The sequence below is a fragment of the Crocuta crocuta genome, unplaced genomic scaffold, assembly GCF_008692635.1.
Source record: "Crocuta crocuta isolate KB4526 unplaced genomic scaffold, BGI_CrCroc_1.0 scaffold5, whole genome shotgun sequence".
NCBI lineage: Eukaryota > Metazoa > Chordata > Mammalia > Carnivora > Hyaenidae > Crocuta > Crocuta crocuta.
The window spans coordinates 1592125-1617858 of record NW_027530500.1 but is presented as its reverse complement, the minus strand read 5'-3'; the positions used below and the strand labels follow the sequence as shown (position 1 = coordinate 1617858).

General features: G+C 43.5%; 1 protein-coding gene and 1 non-coding gene across 5 annotated transcripts in view; one reads left to right on the top strand and one right to left on the bottom strand.

The window, feature by feature from the left end:
- IWS1 (interacts with SUPT6H, CTD assembly factor 1) overlaps positions 1 to 6406 on the bottom strand; it is a 38395-nt gene extending 31989 nt beyond the window's left edge. Inside the window, exons 1-2 of one of the 4 annotated variants that reach the window (XR_013335748.1) lie at positions 6100 to 6406; positions 3964 to 4079 (exon numbers count right to left, since the gene is read on the bottom strand). Coding sequence is in view for 3 of the 4 variants with exons in the window: in XM_077766756.1 (XP_077622882.1) it covers positions 3964 to 4079; positions 6100 to 6133 (150 nt within the window). In the remaining variant the exon portion in view is untranslated. The remainder of the gene's footprint in view (positions 1 to 3963; positions 4080 to 6099) is intronic. The other 3 variants (XM_077766756.1, XM_077766755.1, XM_077766754.1) reach the window with 3 other exon arrangements.
- A 6543-nt stretch (positions 6407 to 12949) lies between these two features.
- On the top strand, positions 12950 to 13056 carry LOC144233750 (U6 spliceosomal RNA). The gene has a single exon (XR_013335749.1). It is a non-coding gene; the product is annotated as a U6 spliceosomal RNA (small nuclear RNA).
- The last annotated feature ends 12678 nt before the right edge of the window (positions 13057 to 25734 follow it).

Here is a 25734-nt window from a genome sequence, read left to right as displayed (position 1 = left end):
GGATATGCTTTATACATATATCCAACCTATATGGTTTACAACAGATAAATCTTGAAAATACTACATTTAGAAAGACTGTATGTTCTATACTTTCATTCATATGAAATGTCCAGAACAGGGAAGAATGGGGGTGGGGAGTGATAAGGAGGTAAGAGCTACAGGGTTTCATCCTTAAGTATATAATAACATTCTAAAATCCACGATGGTGGTAACGGTTGCACTACTACTAAAGACCCCTGAACTGCATATTCTGAACGGGTGGGTGAACTGTATGGTACATAAATTTATCTCAATAGAGTGGTTTTTAAAAAAAGACAAGTGATAGTTTTCAAGACCAGAGGATGTAGGAAAAAAACATAATGAACAAAATACCAAGATTTTTAAAATAGGGTAAATATTACTGATTTTTCCTTTTTTTAAAAAAACATTTATTTTTGAGAGAGAGAGACAGAGAGAGAGAGAGAGAGAGAATAAACACAAATGGGAGAGGGGCAGAAATAAAGAGGGAGACAGAATCCAAAGCAGGCTCCAGGCTCTCAGCTGTCAGCACAGAGCCTGACCCAGGACTCAAACCCATGAACTGTAAGATCATGACCTGAGCCAAAGTCGGATGCTTAACCAACTGAGCCACCACTCAGGAGCCCTGATTTTTTTTTGTCTCAGGATCCGATATGGACCAGCAAAGCACCATTACTGATCTTGACTGTGTTACTTTGTTTATTATATTTTTTCATTAAAGTTTAAAAAATTTTTTCTTGAGTTTTTTTTCTCAAAACTTTCCTTCTAGATCTAAATAAACACAGGCAAAGTGAATACTGTAAGTGAAATGAATTTTTTCAGAAACTAGCCTAAACTCTAAAATGCAAATGGGAAAAACCTTTTTCTCAGTATCATTATTGGAGAACCACATTTTGGGTACCATCTTGTGGTAGGGCAAAATAATACCTCTCCAAAAATGTCCACATCCTAATCCCCAGAACCTATGTTACTTTACATGAACAAGGGACCTGAGACAGGGAGCTTATCCTATCTCCCATTAATAAGTGCATCCATTTTATTAAATTACCTGAGTAGGCCCAACATAATTACAAGGGTCCTTATAAGAGGGAGGCAGGAGGGTCAGACTAAGAGATGGAGATGTGATGGAAGAAGTCAGAGAGATGTGAAGATGCTATGGTGCTAGCTTTGATGATGAAGAAACCACAAGCCAAGGAATCCAAGTGATCTACAGAGCTGGAGAAGGCTAGATAGACTATCCCTTAGACAGTGAACATGGCCCTGGTGATACCCTTGAGTTTAACCCAGTGAGACTCATTTTAGACTTCTGATCTTCGGAACTATAAAAGGATAAATCTCTTTTAAGCCACTAAATTTCGGTCAAAATGTTATGGTACTAGTAAGAAAGCAATACACATCTTTTAGATTTTGGCCTGTCATCTGCACTATTCCATTTAATACAACCATACTCTTTTAGCATCCCATTACCCTCTAGAAAATATTTTTCATGGGAAAACAATCCAAAATTTCTCTTGAGAAGCCATCTTAAACAGCCAAAAGAGCATTAATGCAGAACTCAATCCTTAATAAGGGTAAAACTACACACTAGTAGTTTAAAAAATTAGGATAAACCTCCTGGAAGGGATTATCTATGAAAAGTACAAAAATATGTTCACAGATTTAATTTTTAATATCTAATCACTTTAAAGGTCAACAATCAGGGAAGTGTTGAACAATTAACGGTGCATCCATTTTATGAAATATTATGTAAGCCTTAAAGGTATGCTTAGTGAAAATCTTTACTGACACAAGAAAATTATTATGTATAACCTTAAGTGAACAGATAAAAAAATATAGATAGTAAAATCTCAACTAAAAATATACACATACATTGTATGAAAAAGTAAAAATGCTAGACAAATAATACAAAAAGTTAAATCATTTATGTGGTAAGAGTATGCTGATTTAAATTTTCTTCTTTAAGCTTTAATATAGTTCCCAAATTTTGGACATGCACATTTATTTATTTAGAATCCACCTGATTACAAAAGAGTAGTTGAGGATGCTTAAAGATAAGCCTACATTACATTTATAACTAAAGCGTGAAGGCATGCATTAATCTCATGCTAGTGTCCCAAGTGGAAACTAAAAATGAGACGATACACACTAAATAAACTGCAATAAAGTTTACATGATCAAGTAATTTCTACATAACAATTAACATATTATTAGAATTAAGTCTAAATGCTTAGGGGCATACAAACCCTGAGAGGCATCATAACTACTAAATTCACTGACGGTAACTAAAGGAGAAGCCTTCCTCCCAGTCCATTTAGCCTCTCGTCTTGCACGCCCCTTACTTAACTCCCTCTGGCTCCTTGGTGTCCCTTGAAGACATCAAGCACATTCGCACCTGAGGGTGTTTGCCTGGAATGGGTGTGTGTGTGTGCGCGCGTGTGCGCGCGCGCGTGTTCCTCTACACAGCCATGTAGCTATTCCTGTATCTCCCTACACACCTTCACTTGAAAGTCACTTTTTTAACAAGGCTTATATGTACCTCCCTGGTTAACAACAAAACCTGCCCTCCATTCTGGCACCCTTCACCCTGTTCTCTTCTTTCTCCACAGCACTTATCAACTCTTAACAAACTACACATTTTTAAAAAATGAATACTGGGGCGCCTGGGTGGCTCAGTCAGTTAACCGTCCAACTTCGGCTCAGGTCATGATCTTGCGGTTTGGGCTCTGTGCTGAGAGCTCAGAGCCTGGAGCCTGCTTCAGATTCTGTGTCTCTCTCTGACCCTCTCCAGCTTGCACTGACTCTCTCTCAAAAATAAATAAAACAGAAAAAAAATTAAGAAAGTAAAATAAAAAATAAAAAAATAAATGAATACGGTCTATAAGTTTTTATTTTGAAAGAGAGAGGAGGCATGGAGCCTGACGTGAGGCTCAATCCCACAAACTGTGAGACCATGACCTGAGCCAAAGTCCAGAGTCAGATGCTTAACCAACTGAGCCACCCAGGTGCCCCCAAAATGAATACTGTTTAATGTCTTTCTCCCTGTACTGAAAAAATCCAAGAAGAGAAGCATAAGACCTCATTTAGTCCCAGATAGGTCAAAAGTGCCTGACACATAACAGGTGCTCAATAAATATGTTAGATATATAAATACACTAAGGACACATCAAAGGACAGAATCAACAATACAATCTCAAAATTGGACAATCTTCCGTTCCTGTGTAATCAAGCAAAATATATGCCATATGTACTCCTTAAAAAATTTTTGGTCATCTTTCACATTCCTGTGAGTTTCAGTTTGTTTAACAAAAACTTACAGCAAACTTACTGTAAACTGTCCCAACTTCATTAACATTGTATAGTACAAGCTTTATAACCAGGGAAGCAAATTAAATGGTTTTAAAAATATATATTAAGCCAAATATGTTGAAATGCTATATACAATATCCAATCCTACTCTGTATTATTATGCAAAAACAGCTTTTTGAAGTACATTTGCTGTCAAATGCATTATATATGCTGGAAGCGTTCAGGCTGAGAAAGCCAAACCCTGGTAAGAATTCTGATAGGTGATGAAAACCCCCATTAGTTTTCTATTTCAACCGACATCTCTTCAGCTTGTAAATGCTCATTGCCCCTGGAAGACATTGCTTTGGGAATGGGGAAGCCTAGTCAGACATCAAAGGCCCTGGCTAATTTTCTGAATCAATATGCACTCTTGAAAACCGCCTATTATCTGAGGAGGGACCCAATCAGAAATTATTTCCCTGTGATTTCCTAGGAAACCAGACTATCCCTGTTGATTTTTAAAGCAGTTATCTAGTAATTTAAAACCCTCTACTCCCAGGTTTGAGACCTATGCCATGTGACAGGACTCTACAACTCCTAAATAAAACATGTCTCACAGAATGCAAGGGAAAAGCCTCCCCAAAGATGTTTAGCCGATACCTCTGAATGACGTTCTACACTTCCAGTGTCTGATCCAGAGTGCTGCTCATTTACATCATCCTCAACGTCTGACCCTGAATCCCGTTCATCCTGTACTGGGGTAGCGCCACCATCATCTGCTTAAAAATAAAACAAAAGCCCACTTCAGGTGTAAGATGGAGGACATCTACAACCCAAATGAACACACAATGAATCAAGAATAATGTAAGAGCAAAGGTTACCACTGGTACAGCATAACTAATGAGGCTAATGTTGAGAACAAAAGTATAATGCTTACATAAATACCAACAATCTGACCGTGTATTGTGACATATGCAGCAGTGAAAAATGCGTCATAAAAGAAACGTGAGGCCTAAGAACCATCACTAAGGACCAAGTCAACAACCTCTAAATAACAGTGTGCTCTATTTCAACTTTATGTTAAAAACTGAGTCTATTCTCTCCATAGCCCTTACTTACCACCTTCTAATGTACTACACGACTTACCAAGTTATTTTGTTTAATGTGGGTCTTTTCCTCACTTGAATGAAAGGGCCAAAAGAGCAAGGATTTTGGTTCACTGCTGAATCCCCGGAGCCCAAACACTGCCTGGTACAGCACAGCAAATATGTACTTATGAATGAAGAGCACCAGGAACTCCAGTACAGAAACAGTATAAACTTCTGACAGTAAAGCACATACTGTACTATTACAAAATAGCAAAAGTGAATTGCTACCTACCTTTGACCAATACTTTAAACACAAAGTAAAATTGTATTGTGTGAGGGATTTAGGGCCGTTGGAAGATATGGGAAGACTTGGTTATTAGTTTAATAAAATAAAAATCTTGAAAATGAAACAGTCAACTACAGAAAAAGTAAAAAGTTGTATAAGAATGAAATCACTATGGTACTAATGAGCTACTCTACTTAGCTAAGGAGTAAAGAATATTTACAGAAATTACAAACAATAATTTTGAAATGTAACGAACAGTTATGCTACAACAGTGAGAGTATGGGGAAGAAGAGGGCACATAAGAAGCTAAAATCCTGTCCTAGCACAATAAGAAATCGTTATGGAATGCGTAAAAATGATCCAACAAGAAAGAGCACAAGTTAAGAATACGGAGGTAAATACCAAAAAATACGAAAAGTCAGGAAACTGTTATTTTTTTTCAAGTCTTCTAGCACTTAATTCATATATATGTACTACATGTAATTACTTATTTGAAAAATAATTTTAAAATAACTTAATAATTTAGAATGAACCAAGAACACCAGGCAAACATTTTAGGCAAAATAGCGGTGCATGCCTGGAAACGCGTCTGCAGTCACGTTACTATTCGCGATCACACACACGGAATCGGAGTGAGCTCAAAAACAGAAAAAACATTAATGTTTAGATACTCAGGCACTCCTGACAGAATACCTAATGGAACTAGGATGCAGAGAGAAAGGAAACGTAACGTTCTTCCCCACTAGACACTGCCTTACTCGTCTTTGTACCTCGGGTTAGCTAAGGGGGTGTTTACTGAATAAGCAGGAAAGGAAGGGGATCAAACTTAAGTGAGGAGAAAGAGTAAAGATCTCAAGAAAAGGAAAGGCACAAAATCACCAGTGCCAGAAGTACACGCCTTACACTAAAATACTTCTACAACTTAAACAAGGGTCTTGAGTTTTCTTTACTTGGAAACCAAAGTTGCAAGCTAGATTAAGGTCGCCCTAACTCCCAGTGAAGAGTCTGGGAAAGACCCCGCACCCCCCAATGAACCGCTCCCTTGAATTCTCGCAAAAACACTCGCAACTCCTGGAAAAAAAAAGAGAAAGAAAAAAATTCCCTTAACAGGAAAGGCCTTCCCCAGGGTATACACAAAGAAGAGGTTTATATATGAAAGTAGCTTCCCATTTCAACAAAAACCTTCGCCGATGGAGAAGATGGCTCTCCGTCTAGAACCCCCCTTCCCAAGGTTCTAACTTCGGGGTCGCAGCGGACCGGAGAGGCTATTTGAGCTTCGCCTCCCTGTCCACGGCGGGCCCCGAGGAGGAGGGAACGTCTCCTGGGCCTCCCTCCCCTGCCCCACGGGGGTGAGAGGCCAAGCCCCGCCGAATAACCAACCACTCCGCCCCCCCAGCCCTGTCCCCCAAGTTCCTGCCCCACCTGACTGGTCGCCGCTGTAATATTCCGAATCCATGGCAGGCGGGCTCTCGGCGGGGAGTGTCCGCGCCCCGCGCCGCCCCCGTCACCTCCTTCCTGGCGGTGTGACCCCCGATGGCGCGGCCCTGTGCTCAGAGGCTCCCGCTTGACTAGAGGGTTTTGAGGACGAGGACAGTAAAACCGCAGCAGCGGCAGTAGCAAACACTTCGACCTGAACGCCGCAGCACAAGAGGCCGTAGCCGGCCGGCCAGCAGTCGTGTGGCTCCACTTCCCAGAAGCACCTCTGGGACCAAAATGGCGTCTGCCCACGACCCTCAAAGGGATGCAGCGCGCAGGCGTCATCTCTTACCATCTGGCCAATGAAAAGACGCAACGGTAATGACGCACAGCGTGGCCGGATAGGAGACTCCTGGGTAAATTGAGCGGGAGCTCATAGGTATTTAGGTATTTAATACCTTCCTTTGGAGGAATCGGGTAGCTTCCCAGCGGAAATGTTAATGTAACTTTATTGGTTCTCTGTCCGCGCGCCTTGGCTCAGGATCTTCTGAGTTACGCTCTGGAAAATGAAGACCCGCTACGATTACATTTGCATCACACGACCAATAACTAGGCTTCCCGTCGTGCAACGAGGCGCTTGATTCCCGCCCTTAGTACAGGAAGGAAGTGGCGCGTTGCTTTCTGGGACTTGTAGTTCAAAGCCTAGGGAGCGCTGGTGCGTTACTAACTGGCGTGATTGAACGGGCCACCTGTCAAGGCATATTTTTTTCCCTTATATTTTTAAAATAACGACTTAATTTCCATATTAAGCCATTTGGTAAACAATAGGAAGTTCAAGTTTTTGCTTCCAGAAAGATCCCCTGATAAAAGACATTGTTAAAACTTTATTTGAGCCCTATTGCCCTAGTGAACAGCGATGGTTAAGGAACTTCCTGATCTGTTAGTTATCTCGCAACGGCTTAAAGAATCACCCTTCTGCCTATGACCTAGATAAAACTCACACTCCACTCTTTCCTGACCCGTTGTTCACCTTTGACAAGGCCAGGTAAAGACCTCTCCCCTTTTGTCTGAGCCTGCTCTTAAGGTCCAACTCAGACCCCACAATTTCCTGTTCTCTGTTTCATGAATGTTTCGCTGAAATTAGAATTCTGCCCTCCCCCCTGAAACTAGAGAGAGAGAAGCACTTTTCTGTTCACCTAACTGAAACTTCTGATTGCAAATCAGTCTCAAGTATAAATCATCCCACTTCTCTCCCTATGAAAATCTAAGGTGGAAGCAACCTGTGTAGACTCTGATTTTTGTATCTGTAGTGCTCTTCCTATCACAATCTGAATAAAATCCATTTCCTTGTTTGTTTTTGCCTTAGACAAAGCAGAGAATGTACTTGCCTTTCAATTAGAGGCGGGCCAGTATAGGTAAGCAAAGATTTCCCAGAAGGTGTAGACCTGCCAATATTGGATCTTTTGTCAGCAAAGAATATATCTTAGACTGGATTTCTAGGTATGTCTAGCTTGTTATAAGGCCTCATGTGGTGCCCTAGAAAGTCCATCTCCTACTTGGGCTTGAGAGATGTGTATTTTCTGAAGCCAGCTCTGCTATAAGTGCTTGGAGTACTCTTACTCAACACACATTCCTGCTTCGATAATCCTTGAACCCTTCCTTAGTCAGGAAGAGGATGCTGGCAGAACCCAGTTCTAGGCTCCAGAAATGGACATGGAAAGGGAAGGAAGACAGAGGGGTGGTTTCTCTCTAGAAGTTCTTATTTTTTTGCAAGAGTTCATTCTTTTCCCTGTGTAATAGAAACAGCTTTGAAATATAAGTCTGCCCCCTACTGTGAGAATGACATTTTCTCAGGTTCTTACGAGAATCAGAACAAGAAATTAACATTACCTGAAACCAAGGTTATAAAATTAAAATATTAACTTTCCTTCGTTTGACAGAGGAGACCCCAGAATCTAGGCTCTCTTTTGAAAAGAGCAGGTGAGAGTGGGTGAGATTGTACCTGTGTAAATAAAGCAAGATGAATAGGAAGTTTCAGTGGAAGGGAACCCAATGCAAATCCTGCCATAAAGAGCTTATAATTTCACTGGAGGTACAAGACCAAGAGCCATGAAAGTGATTGGACGAAACAATGCAATTGCAGGAAGATAATTACCGAATTTTAACATAAAGATTCTAACTGCCTCAGTGGTTTGGAGAGAGACCAAAGGCGACTGAACATGCAGCAATGTGCCGAGGCTCAAAAGGCTGCAAAGAAGCATCAGATCTAGTTTCCTCACTGAGGAAGCCAACAATGTAGTTAGTGAGACAGGACAAAACTTTTGAAGTAAATAAACAGAGGTTTAGTTAAAGCAGTGTGCTCGTCAACGTGAATACAGGTCCAGGAGGGTTCCCCAGAGCCTTTTCACCAACTGGCTTTCCCTTAGGGCCCCCTGATAGAGAAATGCTGGAGCAAACCAGATGTGCCTTTCTGAGTTTGGGCTGCCTTGCTTTTTAAGGACTGATGTTTCTCCAATCCCCATGTCCCACTCCAGCCCCAGCATGTTTGACTCATGCTGGTGGTGGAGGTGCACCCACAAAAGATACTAGGGACAGAGAAGAGATGGAGGGAGGAAGGGCTTGCAGCAGTCCACCCTTTCCCTTGTTGGATAACCTAGAGATGCTAAGTGGATGCAAGATTTATTTGGTCAACCTTTTGAGACAACTGTAACTTGCCAAAGGTTTCCGGGAGTAAGAGGTTACACCATATATGAAACAGCTTGGCACTGGCAGGGCTGCAATCTGGGGCTTATAGTTCTGGGTTCTGGGCCAAGCTCTAGGCTTCTGTGCTTGCTGAGCTGGGACAAGTTACCAGTTCCCTCATTTGTCAGATCAGAAAGTTGAATCAGAAGATTTCAAGCCCCTTGGTTTTATTATTCTATGTCAGGGAAGACAGGTCTGCACGTCTGACCATCCTTCTTGCACTTGAGCCGCTAGGGGGCTCTGCTAGTGCAAAAACAAATGAAACAAGTGCATCCTAAGCCTCCACACCTGGCCCTATGTTCCTTCTCTCACGACCCAGCCTCACAACTCACTGGGACACACCTAAAGTTTGTCCCGCCCTATAGTTTGTAATACTTGAAAGCACATTAATAGCGGATAATGAATCACTAAACACCAGTACCATGGTTTACCACGTGGCCACTAATATAATTGAACGGAATCTTTAGCCTTCACACAGATATATACATTATATTATGTGAAAAAACTACTCATTAAATACCATAAGTGGTATAACTTTATTTATGTGAACAACTAAAATAGCAAGCAAAAACCCAACCTAATAATTCCTTAGTAAATATGAAGAGAAAAGGACTTCCCAAGAGACTGAAAAGCTAAAAGCCATAAAAATTGAAACATTTGACTATTAAAAATTTTTTAAATTTAATTTAAATTTGATAATGTTTAATTTAATAAAAATTAAAATGTGTGCATGGCAAAAACAACACACCATTAGTCCAATCAAAAGATAAATGATTAGGAAAAGAAAATTTTTTTCAACTCATGTTAGAGACCAAGGGCTAATCTCCCTAGAGAAGATTATAGAAGAAATCAATAGAAAAAACTAATAACTCAATAGAAAAATGGGTAAACAATGACAATTCACAGAAGATTAGTGGCTGTAAGGTACATGAAGAGATATTCAGTCTAAAGCAAATTAAAATCATATTGAGATATTATTTTTCACTTCTCAGACTGAAAAAATCTGATAATATTCTATTGGTGAGGCCATAGAGAAAGAGGCCCTTTCATAAGATGCTGTGGGAGTATATTTGTACAGCCTTCTACAGAAAGCAGTTTGGAAATGTTTCTAAAAAATTACAAAAGCATATGCTTCAGTAAATGTATCCTACAAATATACTTAACCATGTACAAATTACATATCTACTAAATTATTCATTGCAGCACTACTTGAAAAATATTGGAAATAATCTAAATATCCAGAAAGTAATGATCACAGAATTGTGATATATTTATACAATGGAATGCTATGTAGCTAAAGCAAACAAATGAGGAAACTCTCTTATGTACTGCTGTAAAAAATTGGGTGGAAAAAATGCAAAATGCAGAACAGTGTGAGAGTATCCCATCTTTTGTGACAAGGGGAGGATAACATATTTGTTGTTGCTTGTAAGTATATTTAAAAAATTTGAAAATTGTATAAGAAACAAAGTACCAGTTTTTTGTTGGGGGCCGGGAAAGAGGATGGGGGTGAGCTGTTGAGTTTTTTACAACACGTAATGCTTAGTTTTGGTCCACGTGATAACTTCTAGTTGATTCTATTTGATTTTGTCTTGTCATACCAAATGATACAGCCCACTAATAGGTTACAACCCATAATCCGAAAGCTAGCAGGGCCAGCTTCACTTACCCATGGTGTGGACGTTACCCAGGTCAATTTGCTATGATTGGGCTTCATCTCCAGTCCCGATGATCGAAGTGAAGTTGTCTTCATGGACTCACTCTGGTCTCACCTTGTATAGAAACCATACAGGTGAGCCCCTCCCTGAGCAAAGCCCCTCTTCAACGCATAATTACGTGTGTGTGGCTGAAGAATTATTCAAGTTACAAAACAATTCTTTGTTTTTGTTTTGTTTGAGTTGGGCTTGGTTTTGGGTTTGGTTTGGGGTTTTTTTGTGGTGAGCTCCACATCACTGAAAGTGTGTAAGCAGAGACTGCAGTGGTCAGTCAGAAAGGAATTCAGCTTTGGAACCATGGTTGGACCAAGTGACTTTCATAGCCTTTTTTTTTCTTTTTTTACTATTTTTTAAAAATTTTTTAATGTTTTATTTATTTCTAGGAGAGAGAGAGAGAGAGACAGCGTGAGCAGGGGAGAGTCAGAGAGAGAGGGAGACACAGACTCCGAAACAGGCTCCAGGCTCTGAGCGGGCAGTCAGCACAGAGCCCGACGCGGGGCTCGAACCCACGAACCGCGAGATCATGACCTGAGCGAAAGTCGGACGCTTAACCGACTAAGCCACCCAGGCGCCCCTTTTTTTACTATTTTTTAAAATTGTGGTAAAATACATATAACATAAAAGTTTTTAAAGCCATTTTTAAGCTCACAGTTCAGTGGTATTAATTACATTCACAATGTTATGCAACCATCACCCCATCTATTTCCAAATTTTTTCATCACTCCAAACAGAAACTCGATATCCATTAAGCAATAATTCCCCATTTTTCCTCCCCCACAGGCCCTGGTAGCTCCTAACCTTTCTTTCTCAGTGAATTTGGTCATTCTAGATATTCCATATAAGGAGAATCATACAGTACTTTTCCTTTTGTATCTGGCTTATTTCACTCAGCATATTTTCAAGGCTCATCAATGGTGTAGAATGTGTCAGAACTTCATTCTTTTTATGACTCACCAGTATTCCATTGTGTGTCTATGCCACATTAAAAAAAATCCATTCTTCTGTGGTGGACACTTAAATAGTTTCCACCTTTTGGCTGCTGTGAATAAAGCTGCTATGGATAGCAAAGTTGCAGGAGACAAAAACAAAACACAAACATTAGTCTTACTTATGTACACAAGTCATGAAAAAGAAGAAAATTAAGAAAACCACCCATTTACAATAGCATCAAAAAGAATTAAGTACTTAAGAATAAATTTAACCAAAGACGTGCAAGACTTATGCACTGAATACTATCAAACATTGCGAAAAGCCATGAAAGAAGATATAAATAAATGAAAAGATATCTAGTGTTCATGGACCAGAAGACTTAATATTGTTAAGATGGTGATACTACCCAAAATGACCTGCGGACTCCATGTAATCTCTATTAAATCTCAATGGCATTTTTGTTTTGCAGAAATGGGAAAACCCATTCAAAAATTCATATGGAATTTCAAGGAACTCCCAAAGAGTTAAAATAATCTTGAATAAGAACAAACTTGAAGGACTCACACTTCCCAATTTCAAAATTTACTACAAATCTATATTATCAAAACAGTATAGCATTGGCATAAGGATAGATATATAGGCCAATAGAATAGAAAAGAGTCCAGAGAGAAACCTTCATGATCAGCTTATTTTTAAAAAATTTTTATGTTTATTTATTTTTGAGAGAGAAAGAGGGAGAGGGAGAAAGAGAGAGAATGAGCTGGGGAGGGGCAGAGAGAGAGAGAAAGGGAGACACAGAATCAGAAACAGGCTCCAAGCTCCTCACTGTCAGCACAGAGCCCAACACGGGGCTTGAACCCATGAACTGGAGATCATGACCTGAGCAGAAGTCAAATGCTTAACCAACTGAGCTACAGAGATGCCCCTATGGTCAACTGATTTTTGACAAGGGTGCCAAGACCATTCAACAAGAAAAAAAAACTCTCTTTAATAAATGGTGATGGGGAAACTGGATATCCACATAGAAAGAAAATGAAGCTGGACCTTTATCTTACACCATATGCAAATATTAACTTAAAAAGGATCAGAGACCTAAATGTAAGAGCTAGAGCCATAAGACTTTCAGAAAAAATACTTACAAGTAAATCGACATGACCTTGAATTTAGCAATGGTTTCTTGAATATGACACCAAATCAAAACAGAATTAAATATAGATAAAGTGGACTTCCTTTAAAACATTTTTTTAATGTTTATTTTTAAGAGAAAGGCAGAGACAGAGTGTGAGCAGGGGAGGGGCAGAGAAAGAGGGAGACACAGAGCCTGAAGCAGAATCCAGGCTCTGAGCTGTCAGCACAGAGCCCAATGTGGTCATGAACCGCGAGATCATGACCTGAGCCAAAGTGGGACGCTTAACTGACTGAGCCACCCAGTCCACCCAAAGTGGACTTCCTTTAAACTAAAACTTTCTGTGCTCGCTTCGGCAGCATATATACTAAAATTGGAACAATACAGAGAAGATTAGCATGGCCCCTGTGCAAGGATGACACGCAAATTCATGAAGTGTTCCATATTNATGGGCATGGAGGAGGGCACTTGTGGGGATGAGCACTGGGTGTTATATGGAAACCAACTTGACAATAAACTATTTGTAAAAAAAATAAATAAACTAAAACTTTCTGTGCATCAAAGGATCACTCTCAAGAGAGTGAAAAGACAACCCACAGAATGGAAGAACATTTTTGCAAATCACATGTCTGATAAGAGCTTAATATCTGGAATACATGAAGAAATTCTACAATTCGGTAACAAGAGGGCAAACACCCTGATTTTAAATATGGGCAAAGGCCTTGAGTAGACATTTTTCCAAAGAAGATATATGAGTAGCTAATAAGCACATGAAAAGATGCTCAGTCTCTTTAGTCCTTAAGGAAATGCAAATCAAAACCACAACGGGACACCACTTCACACCAACTGGAATACCCATAACCAAAATAATGGACACTATCAAGTGTTGAGGACGCAGAGGAATTAAAATCATACAGTTGCTCGTGAGAATGTAAAATTGTACAGCCACTGTGAAAAACTTTGGCTTTTTCTCAGAAAGGTAAACATAAGTTTACCATGTGACCCAACAATTCCACTTCATGGTACACATCCCAAAGAATTGAAAATAGGGGCTCAGCTGGGGTCTTTGTGTTTTAATACTTTTAATGTTGGAATAATTTTAGAATTGCAGAAAAATTGCAAAGATTGTGTACTTTCATATCAAGTGTCCTTGATATTAACATCTGACATTACCTGTTGTCATCACATTTGTCAAAATCAAGAAACCAACACTGGCACATGCTATTAGCAAAACCGTAGACTTTATTTAGATTTCGACTGTCTTTCTACAAATGTCCTTTTTCTGTCCCAGGACCCCATCCTGTATACCACATTGCATTTAATTGTCATGTCTCCTTAGTCTCCTCTGGTCTGTAACAGTTTCTTGAATTTCCCTTGTCTTTCATGATCTTGACAGTTCAGAGGCATCCTGGTCAGATATTTGGTAGGAGGTCCCTCAGTCTGGTTTGCCTGATGGTTTTCTCATGATTAGACTGGGGTTGTGGCTTTGGGCAAGAATACCAGAGAGTAAAGCATCCTTCCCTTATCACACCCTAGGGATGACTTATTGCAAGTGATGCTAAACTTGGTCACTCGTGGATCAGGAACAATTGGTCTTCTTGGGCTGCTGTGATGAATACCACACAGTGGGCAGCTTAACCAATGGGGATTTGTTTCCTCACAGTTCTGGATCCAAGATCAATGTGGCCACAGAATTCTCTTCCTGGCTTCTAGATAGCACTTTCTCCCTCTGTCTTCACATGGTCTTTCCTTTGTGTATTTCTATGACCTTACCTTTTCCTGTAAGGACTTTGGTCAGATTGGATTAGGACCACCGTAATGACCTCATTTCACCTTACTTACCTCTTTAAAGGTCATCTCTCCAAATACAGCACATTGTGAGGTTTGGGGGAAGATAAAGCTTCCACATATGAAATCCGGGGGCACAACTTTCAGCCTGTAACACTTGGGGTTAAGGTGGTATCGTCTAAGTCTCTCTAATGTTAAGTTACTCTATCTCTTTTTCCATTCTTGATTCTTTGGAAGCAAGTCACTAAGTCCAGCCCAGAGGGGAGATGTGTGGAATTCTTTGATTAGAAACAAACAAACAAACAAACATTTCCTGGCAAGTTCCTTCCATTTGCCCTGTGTCTGTGTAAGCACCAAGGAATAGGGACTGTGGGAGGCCCCCAGTACCCTAAGACCCAGAATGATTTGCTGCAGAGCAGGGCCTTAGTAAACACTCACTAAGCAAGTCACTGGGTGACTGGGTCAGTGAGAGAGTTGCACAATAGATCACCTTGAGATCCTGGCCTTTTTTGGGGGTCCAATAGTCTATTTGAAGACAGTTGATATTCTTGGGTCTTGGTTTAACAGCAAATGTAAAGCTGGAAAGATAATTATATCAGGAGCAGATTCAAGAGAAACTTTTACTTACTAGGGGTTATAATCTCTAGTTTTAGGGACCATGCAAAAAAAAAAAGTCATTTTTCAAAACCAATTTAAGACAGCACTGAGCTTTCATGAACTGTTTGACATTTTTTCCAGGGTGCCAGGTAGTACACACACACCAGCAACAAGAGCAAATCCTGCCCAACCCTATCTGCACAATATGTTTCCAATTGGTCTGCAGTTCCCTCATCTGTGTGGGTGACAGCTCTCAGCATCTGGCCAGGCACAGAGACTAGAACAGATGGTATTGACACCACTGTCCCCTACCCAGAAGAGGCAGCAGATTCAACTGCACATACAAGCTAACGTTCCTAGAACAATTACGGTTAAGATGATGTAACTATTGGAAGCTCATTCATTACTCAAGTTTATGGGTTTGAATCCTGACTCTGTCACTTTCTAGCTGTGTGGCCTTTAACAAATTACTTAATGTCTCTGTGCTTCAATGTCCTCATCAATGAGTTAGGGATAATCATAGAACTTATCTCATAGAGTTGTTATGAGGATTAAATGTGTTTATATGTAAATAATGGTTCTTGAGAAATGATATATGTGATCGTTATTATTATCTTTTTTAAAAGAAAAAGTTATTTGTTTTGTGGCTTGCACTTGAGAGTGCAAGCGAGGGAGGGGCAGAGGATCCAAAGTGGGCTCTGGGCTGACAGGCTGACAGCAGTGAGCCCAATGTGGGGCTTGAACTCACAAGCCGGGAGATCATGACCTGAGCTGAAGTCAGACGCTCAACTGACTGAGCCACTCAGGCTCCCCATTTTCTTCATTAGGCACTGTGAAGATGCGAAGAAACCTAACATCTGATTCTTGTCTTAAGAAACTTACAGTCCAGGGGCGCCTGGGTGGCCTAGTCGGTTAAGCGGCCGACTTTCGCTTGGGTCATGATCTTGCAGTTCGTGGGTTCGAGCCCCGCGTGGGGCTCTGTGCTGACTGCCAGCTCAGAGCCTGGAGCCTGTTTCAGTCTGTGACTCCCTCTCTCTCTGACCCTCCCCTGCTCACGCTGTCTCTCTCTCTCTCTCTCTCTCTCTCTCTCCTAGAAATAAATAAAACATTTAAAAATTTAAAAAAAAAAAAGAAAGAAAGAAACTTACAGTCCATCAGGAAGCCCTACTTTGAAAAAAAATACATGGTAAGAGGTAAATCACGTGATTTGAGTACCAAATGCTGTAGATCTTAAGGACCAGAGTGAACTATAGCAGTCAGGGCCACCTTCCTGAAAGAATATTTGAACTAGTGTTTAAAAGACAAAGGCAGATTTGGATGGGAGAGGGATCATGTCTTAATCATGGTAAGGTAATAACAAATAACAAATGTCAGTGGCTTGACACAAAAAAATGTATTTTTGGGGGTTGCCTGGATGGCTTAGTTGGTTAAGTGTCCAACTCTGGTTCAGGTCATGATCTCACTGCTCATGCATTTGAGCCCCACATCAGACTCTGTGCTGACAGCTCAGAGCCTGAAGCCTGATTCAGATTCTGTGTCTCCCTCTCTTTCTGCCCCTCCCCTGCTCTCTCTCTCTCTCTCGTTTTAAAAATTCATTTAAAACTGTATTTCTTGCTCTTGTAAATGGGCAGTGGGGTCAGTCGTGGGGTGGCGGTGGCACTCCGCTCCCAGGGGTCATTCAGGAACCCAGACTCTTTACATACTGTGGCTTCACCATTCCTTAGGACCTCAGAATCCACTGCTGAACACTCTGCATGTGGCCAGCAGAGGGAAGAAGAGAGACAGCACAGGTTGTCAAGGGACTTGGAAGTGGAGCCTATTACTTACCTTCATTCTGTGGCCATCCTTATGGGAGAGGTTGGAAAGAGTATCTAAGCTATGGGACCAGAGGGAAAAGAAACTGGTTTTGATACACACACAGCATTCCAGGCAGGTGTAAGAACTCCATCCTAACGCTTCTCTTCTCAGAAATGAAATGCTTCACAATGGCCCGCTCCCCCTCAACCTCTTCCGAGAGATAGACAAGATACTGTTACCATCATCACAATCAGCATCACATCATTACCCAGGTTCCCTGGTTTATTGCATTGCCACATAATCAAGTTTTGCCTTCTCCTCCAGTTACCTCAACCTCCCTAGGGCAATCAAATTAGTCATCAGGATGCCATTGACCCTGGTCATGGGGCAGAGGTCCCCTGTTGGTGACCAGTGGCTCAGGTTTAAATACCAGGACTGAGATTTATCACCTGGATTTCTCCTGAGGGGAAAAGGCAACTCTTCTATTTTGTGCCCCAGCTTTGCTCCTCCTGCTGCCTTAAACAAGCCTCTGGGTGGATTCCTCACATGGGTTATAGTAATAAAGTACAATCAAGGATGAGTCATTTTCTTCTGGACTGGCGGATGCCTTAGGATCCAAGTTCTGCCTGGTCCAGCAATGCCTATCTTGCAGTTTCTGATCCAGGGAGGATGAAGTACTTAGGCTTGCCAGAAGATACAGTCATTTCCTTGCCATGCCCTCTGGGGGTACCAGTCCAGTAGCCCCTTCTCTGCACCCTCCATATCTTCTGAGCATATCTTTCTGCCAATCAAGGTGGCCAAGTGTGGGGCCACCTTTTCCAAGAGGACATCTGGCCCTTGATGTTCACTCACCTGCTGCTGGACCTATGTATGCGCTATACTTTGGTTCTCAGCTGAGAGTGGTTTTGTCCCCCAGGAGATATCTGGCAATATTTGGACACATTCTGATTGGACCACCGGGGGAGTGCATCTAATGGGGAGAGGCCAGGGCTCTTGCCATCCTACAATGCACAGGACAGCTGTTCCCAACCCCCCAACAAAGAATAATCTAGTCCAAAATGTGAGTAGTGCCAAGATTGAGAAACCTTGAACTACACAGATAAAATGTGTCATGTGGTATACACTCCTGTACTGTCCATAATTGTGTTTCCAGGGAGGCATTTAAGCCCCACATACTCCCAGACATCCCTCTGCCCTTGAACCTCAGGGACCACAGAAATGGAAGTCTCTTCTGACCCTAGGCCAGGGCAAGCAAGTTGGGGAAGCACCTTTCCTGAAAATTTCTAAAAACAATATGTCTCCTCCATTCCTGGGGGTGGGGGGAGGAGGGAGTCCAGGTTTGTTGAGGGCTGATGTGGTTTAAAGTAGTACAATGAGCACTGGCCTTGAAGTCAGGTAGACCTCGATTCAAATCTTGTCCCTGACACTTCTAGCTGTGTGATGTATGCAAACTTCCTAACCTCTTTGGTTTTAACTTCCCGGCTATGAAATGAGGATAGGCACCCCTAACTGGCAGGGTTGTGATGAAGATATGACATGGCACCTGCTTAGAGCCCAGCACCTAGGAAGCCCTCTTCAAGTGCTAGTTCTCTGAGACTGAGAATTCTAAAACTCATTAAAGAGCAGCTCACCCACAGAGACCTATGTGGCCAGCTGTGTTATTTTATGGGGTTAATGGATAACTTGGCTGCTATAGGCTAGAGGGGAAGATCAGGTCCACCAGGAAACAGGCAACTCCAGGTTGCTCCAGGATGTGCTGGTAGAGGTACAGTGAAACACTCTTTATACTCTGCTTTGGTTGCTATGGTGATACTACAACATGCTTGATCATTGGGCAGAAACAGAATGAAGGAGGCATTTTTGGCTCAGCTCAGAAACATATTTTTAGACATGAACAGAATACCTGTATCTTGCGGAGAATTGCGGCAGTCACATTAGGCTGGAAGAGAGCCAAGTTAGGTCCCAGGGGTGACAAAACAGGAGGAGCCTACCCTGACTGCCATCAGTCCCTCTTCCTGGTTTCCAGGGCTTGGGGTGCCCAGCAATGGGAGCCATGAGCCCCACCAGCTCACACAGCAGCCAGGCCATGTCCTTGCTGTAGCATGCACACCCTTTTGCTGGGCGTGCATGCCCCTTGTTTCAGTAAGTTCCCTTCTTGAATCTTCCTGCGGCACCATAATGCAAACAGAGCTGTGAGCACAGATTTCTTTACTGCAGTGTTGTGGGTAACAGTAAAGCATTGGGTGCCTCCTGATATCTGTCCAGGGAGGATGCTTGCACAAATGATGGGCATTTGTAGAAGGGGCTAGACTGCTTTCTTTAAAGACAGGTGGTTAAAGTTTGGTATAGGATAGGAAAATGCTTATGATGTAAATGGCAAATGTGAAAAACAAAGAGGGAAAGAAATTTGTACGTATCCAAAAGGTGTTTCTGTCAAATTCTGTTTAACACAGACCCTGGCCAGAGGTATAAATTGCTTTCTTCTGCACAAATATTCTGTTCTGCTATTTTTTCTTCTGCATGAAGGCAGAGGAAGAGGGCAGTAGAGGACCCAGCCTGGTGCACGGGGTCCAGAGCAAGGAACTCGCCATTTCTGGGAGCTGCAGCTGCACCGATCCTGTGGGAGTGAAATGGTATCTAACCCAGAGAAGCCATGTGCCATGTGAAGGTCTCCCCCCAACCAAGTGTTGGCCCAGAAACTGGCTGAGACTTTAGGGGGCAAAAGGCTAGCTGGTGCCAAGGTAGGACTCACGGGGAGTGAGTGGGGGGTGGCTGAGAGTCTCAGAGCCCATGCTTCCTCCAAATGGTCCCCCAGCTCATTCCCTACCTCTGGCATGAGCTACCTGGTTGTAAGAAAGAAACTCCTTCACATTGTTTCAGCAAAAAGAGCATTCCGCAGAAGAGAGCCGGGCCACAAGGAATCCCTGCAGGAGGCCGAGGAAGCCTTCAGGCAGTGGTGGCCTCGGTCTGGGCTGGGACCGGCTCTGCAACTCATCTACTTTATCCTTCTCTCTCTCACCTGTCCCCACAAGAGGCCGAGGTCAGGGTTGCCACCTGCTGGGGGCCCAGTTCCATCTGAAAGATGACTGTGGCTTCCCACGCTTCGGCCTGCAGTTTCCAAGTGCCTGCCGAGCCCCGGACCTGGGAAGGAGCCTGCCTGGCTCTAGTTGGGCCACCTGTGAGCACTGCCCCATGGTCTCTCTTCACCCAAGGAAAGGGCTACAGGTGAGCAGCCCCTCCTGTGGACTCGCCTTCCACCTGCCTTCAGAGACCCCACACTCACACTTTCAGGGACTGCCTCCCCTACAGCATGGCCTCTCCTAGGGTGCACCGCCTGAAGGGTCTGTATTAGCCTCATTGCAGATCCCACCTCCCCCTCCCCCTGCACTTCACTCCCAGCCCAAGCCATCTGCCTCTGCTTCCGGGGATCCCACTGAAAACCTTCTTGTGCTCATGGCCTTTAGCCCTGTTATAGGCTTCCCAGCCTCTCCTGTGTGTGTGCCCCCATCAGGACATGGGATGTTTGGGAGGAGGAGAGGTCCTACGTGGGTGTCCTTGGAGTCCCCGTGATGCCCAGAAATATGCTGAACTCCCTGATTGATCAGCTGATCGTCAGCATGGGGTTTGGCTGGTGGCCAGCAACAGGTGCATGGAGTGCGGGCTCTGATGATCTGTAGGGAGTCTTCGCTGAAGAGGCCAGGGTTAAAGATCAGGCAGCTGTGAGGCTCTGCTGGCTGGGGCTGCAGCAGCCATGTGGGAGGGGATGGAGCCCAAGGACAAAGTCCTGTAATAAATTACGTGGGCCCAGGCTGCTGGGCCATTTCCTCTTAGGGCCCTCTGCCTCTTCCTCCTCTCTATTACTCTCTGACACGCCCAGAGCCTGGCACTGCCTCATTTCCCTGCTCTTTTGGAGTGCCTAGGGTGGAGGTGAAGGGAGCCAGCAAGACCCCCGTCCTGAGAAGGTAAGGGAGCACCATGGGCTTCTCTGCCTGCCGGCTGCACTGGTGGGGGGTTGGGGGGGATTGTTTTCTGCCAGCCCGGAGGATGGGAGGAGGGAGTCACCCCTGGGGAGGAGGGTCTCGGGGCTGGCAGGAGGTGAGTTGGGCGGCACAGACTTGGCAAAGCGCTGCAGGGCTCACTTGGAAACAAGGTGGGAAAGGCCCATGAGGTAGAGAGCTAGAGATTCCTTTCAGGAGCCTAGAAACCAGGAACACCAGCCCAGAGATTTGTTCCATCGGCTGCGGAGCTGGCCTGGGGGGGGCTGAGGAGGAGGAGGCAAAGCTGCCCTGGCCCTCTGCTGTAGGAAGGTAGACTCACTGGCAGGGGAGGATGGCCTGGGGGCGGGCTACCCTAGCTGGCAGCCTTCTCGTGGCAGGCGGACTCACTGAGGAGGAACCGTAGGGCATGAAGGACCGCCGGGGAGCGATGATCTAGCACCTGGCAGACGTCAGCTGTGCCTAATGTGCCATCCCACCGCTTCCTCCCAGCACCCTGGTGTTATTGCCTCCATTTTATGGACAAGGAGACCGAGGAGCATGGAATGGGGTGCAGAGTCGAGACCGGACCCCAATGCCCAGGGTCCTCTAACCCTGTGTACCTTCTTGGACAATTGCAGACAATTGTGTCAATCGCCTCTGATAGGCTTGGGCCCCTGGGGTGAGGCAGGACCCTGCCTGCCTGGCCCCAAAGCCTCTTGGGGTGGGGGTGTTGGGCTGTTGGAGGCACAGGGTGTCTGGGGGAGGGGCTCCACTGTGGGTTTCCATGGGCTGCCTCGCTTGAGCTGCCAGCATGGTGGGCATCCATCCCCATTTCCCATATGAGAAAATTCGAGGTGCAGAATTAGGAGGGTCTGGCAGCCAGCAGGTGTGGGGCCCCATCCTAAACCTTCTAAGTTGGGTATGTTGGTTCCCCCCAACTAGGCTTCCCCACCTAAGGCCACACTCTGTACCTCTGGACTTGAATTTTGTTCTAACCCATCAAACCCCTGAAATCCATTCAAGATTTTAGGTCAAAGAAAACCAAAATTCTGCACGGGGCTAGCTCTCTGGGCCTGGAGCACATGAACCCAGTAAATCTGTTGAGAACCACTCAGCTCAATAGCGCTTCCTGCAGGAAGCCTTCCCCATCGCCCAGGACCTGCTGGGCACCCTGCTGACTGGCCCTCAGGTGCCCCTGCCCAGAGCACCTGTGCTTGTGTGTCTGGTTGGGCCCTGCAGTATTCTCACTCAGGCACGGGGCCAGGCCCAGCTCTGTGGGGAGGGGACGCAGCAGGATAAACCTTCCCTGTTTCCCAGTTGCATTTATATCACTGCACACTTTTCACGTCTTTCACAACCTCTCTTGCTTCCGTGCTGTCACTCAGTCCACACGTCAAGCTGCGGTGAGGAAGAGCAGGAATTGAAAGTTTTTCGCAAAAGAGGGCGTTGAGATCAAGGAGTCGGGGTTGGCAGGCCCCGTCCCACTGTGCACTGCCAAACCAGTGCCACTGTGGGCTTCTGCCTCAACGGCCCCTCTTGGTCCTCCCCATCACCAAGCTTGGTGGCTGATCTTTGCAGGTGATCATCCCTACGAGAAGGGAGTGGGATTTCAGGCACCCGGACAATGCCATAGGCAGCAACATAAATAATAGAAGCAACATAAATCATAAACGTATATGGATGCAGAAAAGCCAAACATGACAGAAAGGAGAAAACTTGGAGGAAAAGTCTTCTCGCACCTCCCTCCCTCTATACCCCACGCCAACTCTCAGTTTAGGAGAAACCACTGGTAACAGTTCAATATAATGACCTCTAAAAAGGGTGTATCTCCATCTTTATATATATACATCTTCCATATGTTTAAACAATATTAGCACAGTACTATAAAACATAGCTTGTTTTGATTTCCTACTCAAATGTCAACACACATACTAGATCAAACCATCTGAAACTACCAATATTTGACGGTCTTGAATGTCTGCAGTGGGATGGTCCAGTCAGAGTCCCTATCACCTGCTGCCTTCCACTGAGTAGTGGCCCTTCTCACCTGCACCAACCCATGCAGCCTTCATCCCCTTGAAGTGACAGATCTCACAGCAGACACCCTTGGTTCTGGAGGAGTTGGCTGGTGATGCAGGGTAACTTCTGAGGCTCCCAAACCCTCACCCAGCTCCAGACACCCTTTCTGCCTCCCTTCATTGCCAGCCCTCCAGGGTAGTGTCCTCCTCTGGACTAGCTTCTCATAGACCAGAGTCTCCATGTGTGTTTTGCTTCTCAGACCCCAGTCTCCTCTTCTGTGCCCTTTATACTACATGGCACACAGCCCTCCTGGTCCCAGCAAGTTTGATTCTCTCCCTAGCTCCACGTCCCCACTCACCTTTCAGCATTTCCTTGCTCCTTCCCCCATACTCCACTTCAATGACACTCAGAAGCCCATGGTAGTGGGTGGCTTTAGCCATCCTGAGGCTCTGAGGAGGGCTTTGGTAACCAGCAGCTCACCCTTCTCCTCTCAGGTGATGGTCACCCCCATTCTGGTGCCTTAGGTTTGGTACACCCTGGGGCCAGTGCAGGATGCTGACCCTGGTGGGCTCAGCAACACACTGACCTGCTTCAGGGCTGGACAAAGGGCCTGAGCTAAGAAGAAGGCATCTCACTAACAAGAGGTAGGAACTTGCAAATACCCCCAGAGCTTTCCCTCAGGGGCAACACCATACTTGCTTTCCTGGGATTGGTGGTGGTGGTGGGGGGGGAATGGCTGCCCCTGTCTTCCTGGTGGCCATCCATCTACCCACCCACCCACTCATCTATCCATCCATACATTCAGCAAGCATTTTGCGAGCCCCTACTGGAATGAGTAGGGCATAGTTCTGTTCTTAAGATTCTCACAAGTGTGGGAGAGACATACACATTGACATATAAAAACAGCAATAAGTGAGGAGGTAGAAAATTACAGCTGTAGCATATGAGGCTGTCATATGTGTGGGCACATGCATGCATGTACATGTGTGCCTTCCAAACTCATATCAGATGAAGTACACAGACACCAAAGTGAGAGAGAATATGGGGAGACTTCTGGGACTGAATGAAATTCGGTGTACCCTGTGGGAGGAGAGGTAAGATACAAGGCTGAAATCTAGGCAGGTCCTGAGCCTGAAGGAGCTGAATGCCATAACGATATGACCTGCATTCTCCCGGCTATGGAGAGGGATGATATGGTCAATTTTTTGTATCTTTTAAAGATCACTTGGTTGGTAGACTGGAGAATAATTTTTGGAGAGGCCAAGAAGCAAGTCTACCTGGGAGGTGTCCTGTCTCCCAAGTGAAGGGTGACAGACAACTAAGGGATGGGCAGGAGGGGAGACAGACTCCAGTTTTTCCTTTCTTTTAGTGTCTTTTATCTGACTTTGGTATTAGGGTGATGCTGGCTCAGAATTAGGAAGTGTTAGAAAGCATTTTCTCTGCTTCTGTTTCCTGAGAAATACTGTGGAGAATTGTACCATTTCTTCCTTAGATGTTTGGTGGAATTCATTGGTAGAACCATCTAGGCCTGGGGCTTCCTTTTTTGACAGGCTGTTAATTATTGATTCGATTTCTTTAATAGATATAGGCTTATTCAGATTGTCTATTTCTTCTTGTGTGAGTTTTTGACAGTTTTGTCTTTCAAGGAATTGGTCTATTTTATCTTACCAAATTTGTAGAGATCTATCTGTATATAATATTCTTTTTTTATCCTTTTAATGTCAATGGGATCAGGTCAACTATCCTCTGGATGTCCCTCTTTCATTTCTGATATTATAAATTTGTGTCTTCTCTCTTTTTTTCTGGGTTAGCTTGGCTAGAGGTTTATCGGTTTTATTGATGTTTTCAAAGAACCAGATTTTGGTTTTATTGATTTTCACTATTGATTTCCTGTTCTCAAATTTGGGATTTCTGCTTTAATTTTTATTGTTTCTTTTTTTTTCTTGCTTTATGATTATACTGCTCTTCTTTCTCTAGTTTCCTAGGGTGGAAACTTAGATTACTAGTTTTAGGTCTTTCTTCTTTTTACTCTTTTTTAAAGATTTTATTTTTAAGTAATCTCTGCACCCAATGTGGGGCTTGAATTCACAATCCTGAGATTAAGAATCACCTGCTCCATTGACTGAGCCAGGCAGGCATCCCTTAGATCTTTCTTCTTTTTTAATATAATAATTCAATGTTATAAATTTCCCTCTAAGCATGGCTTTCACTATGTACCACAAATTTTGATAAGTTGTACTTTCATTTAGTTGAAAACATTTAAAACTATTTCTTGAGACTTCTTTGATTCATGTGTTATTTATAACTGTGTTTCTTTTTTTAAAATTTTTAATGTTTATTTATTTTTGAGAGAGAGAGGTGGGAGGAGGTGCAGAGAGAAAGCAAGGGAGACCCAGAATCCAAAGGAGGCTCCAGGCTCTGAGCTGTGAGCACAGAGCCTGACACAGGCTCAAACTCACCAATCACAAGATCATGACCTGAGCCAAAGTCAGATGCTCAAGTGATTGAGCCACCAGGTGTCCCATAAGTGTGTTTCTTAATCTCCAAATATTTTGGGATTTTTCTGCTATATTGATTTCATTTAATTCCATCATGTCTGAGGGCAGACATTGTATGATTTCTATTCTTTTAAATTTGTTCAGGTGTGTTAATGGCTCAGAATATGGTTTATCTTGGTGAATGTTTCACATGAACTTGAAAAAAATGTATATTCTGCTATTGTTGGATGAAGTATTCTACCAGTGTCAATTACATTCAGTTGATTAATGATGCTGTTGAATTTGATGATGTTCTTACTGATGTTCTGCCTGCCAGATTTGTCCATTGCTGATAGAGAAGTGTTAAAGTCTCCAACTATAATAGTGGACTCATCTTTTTCTCCTTGTGGTTCTACCTATTTTTGCCTCATGTATTTTGATACCCTGTTATTAGGTACATATGTGTTAAGTAA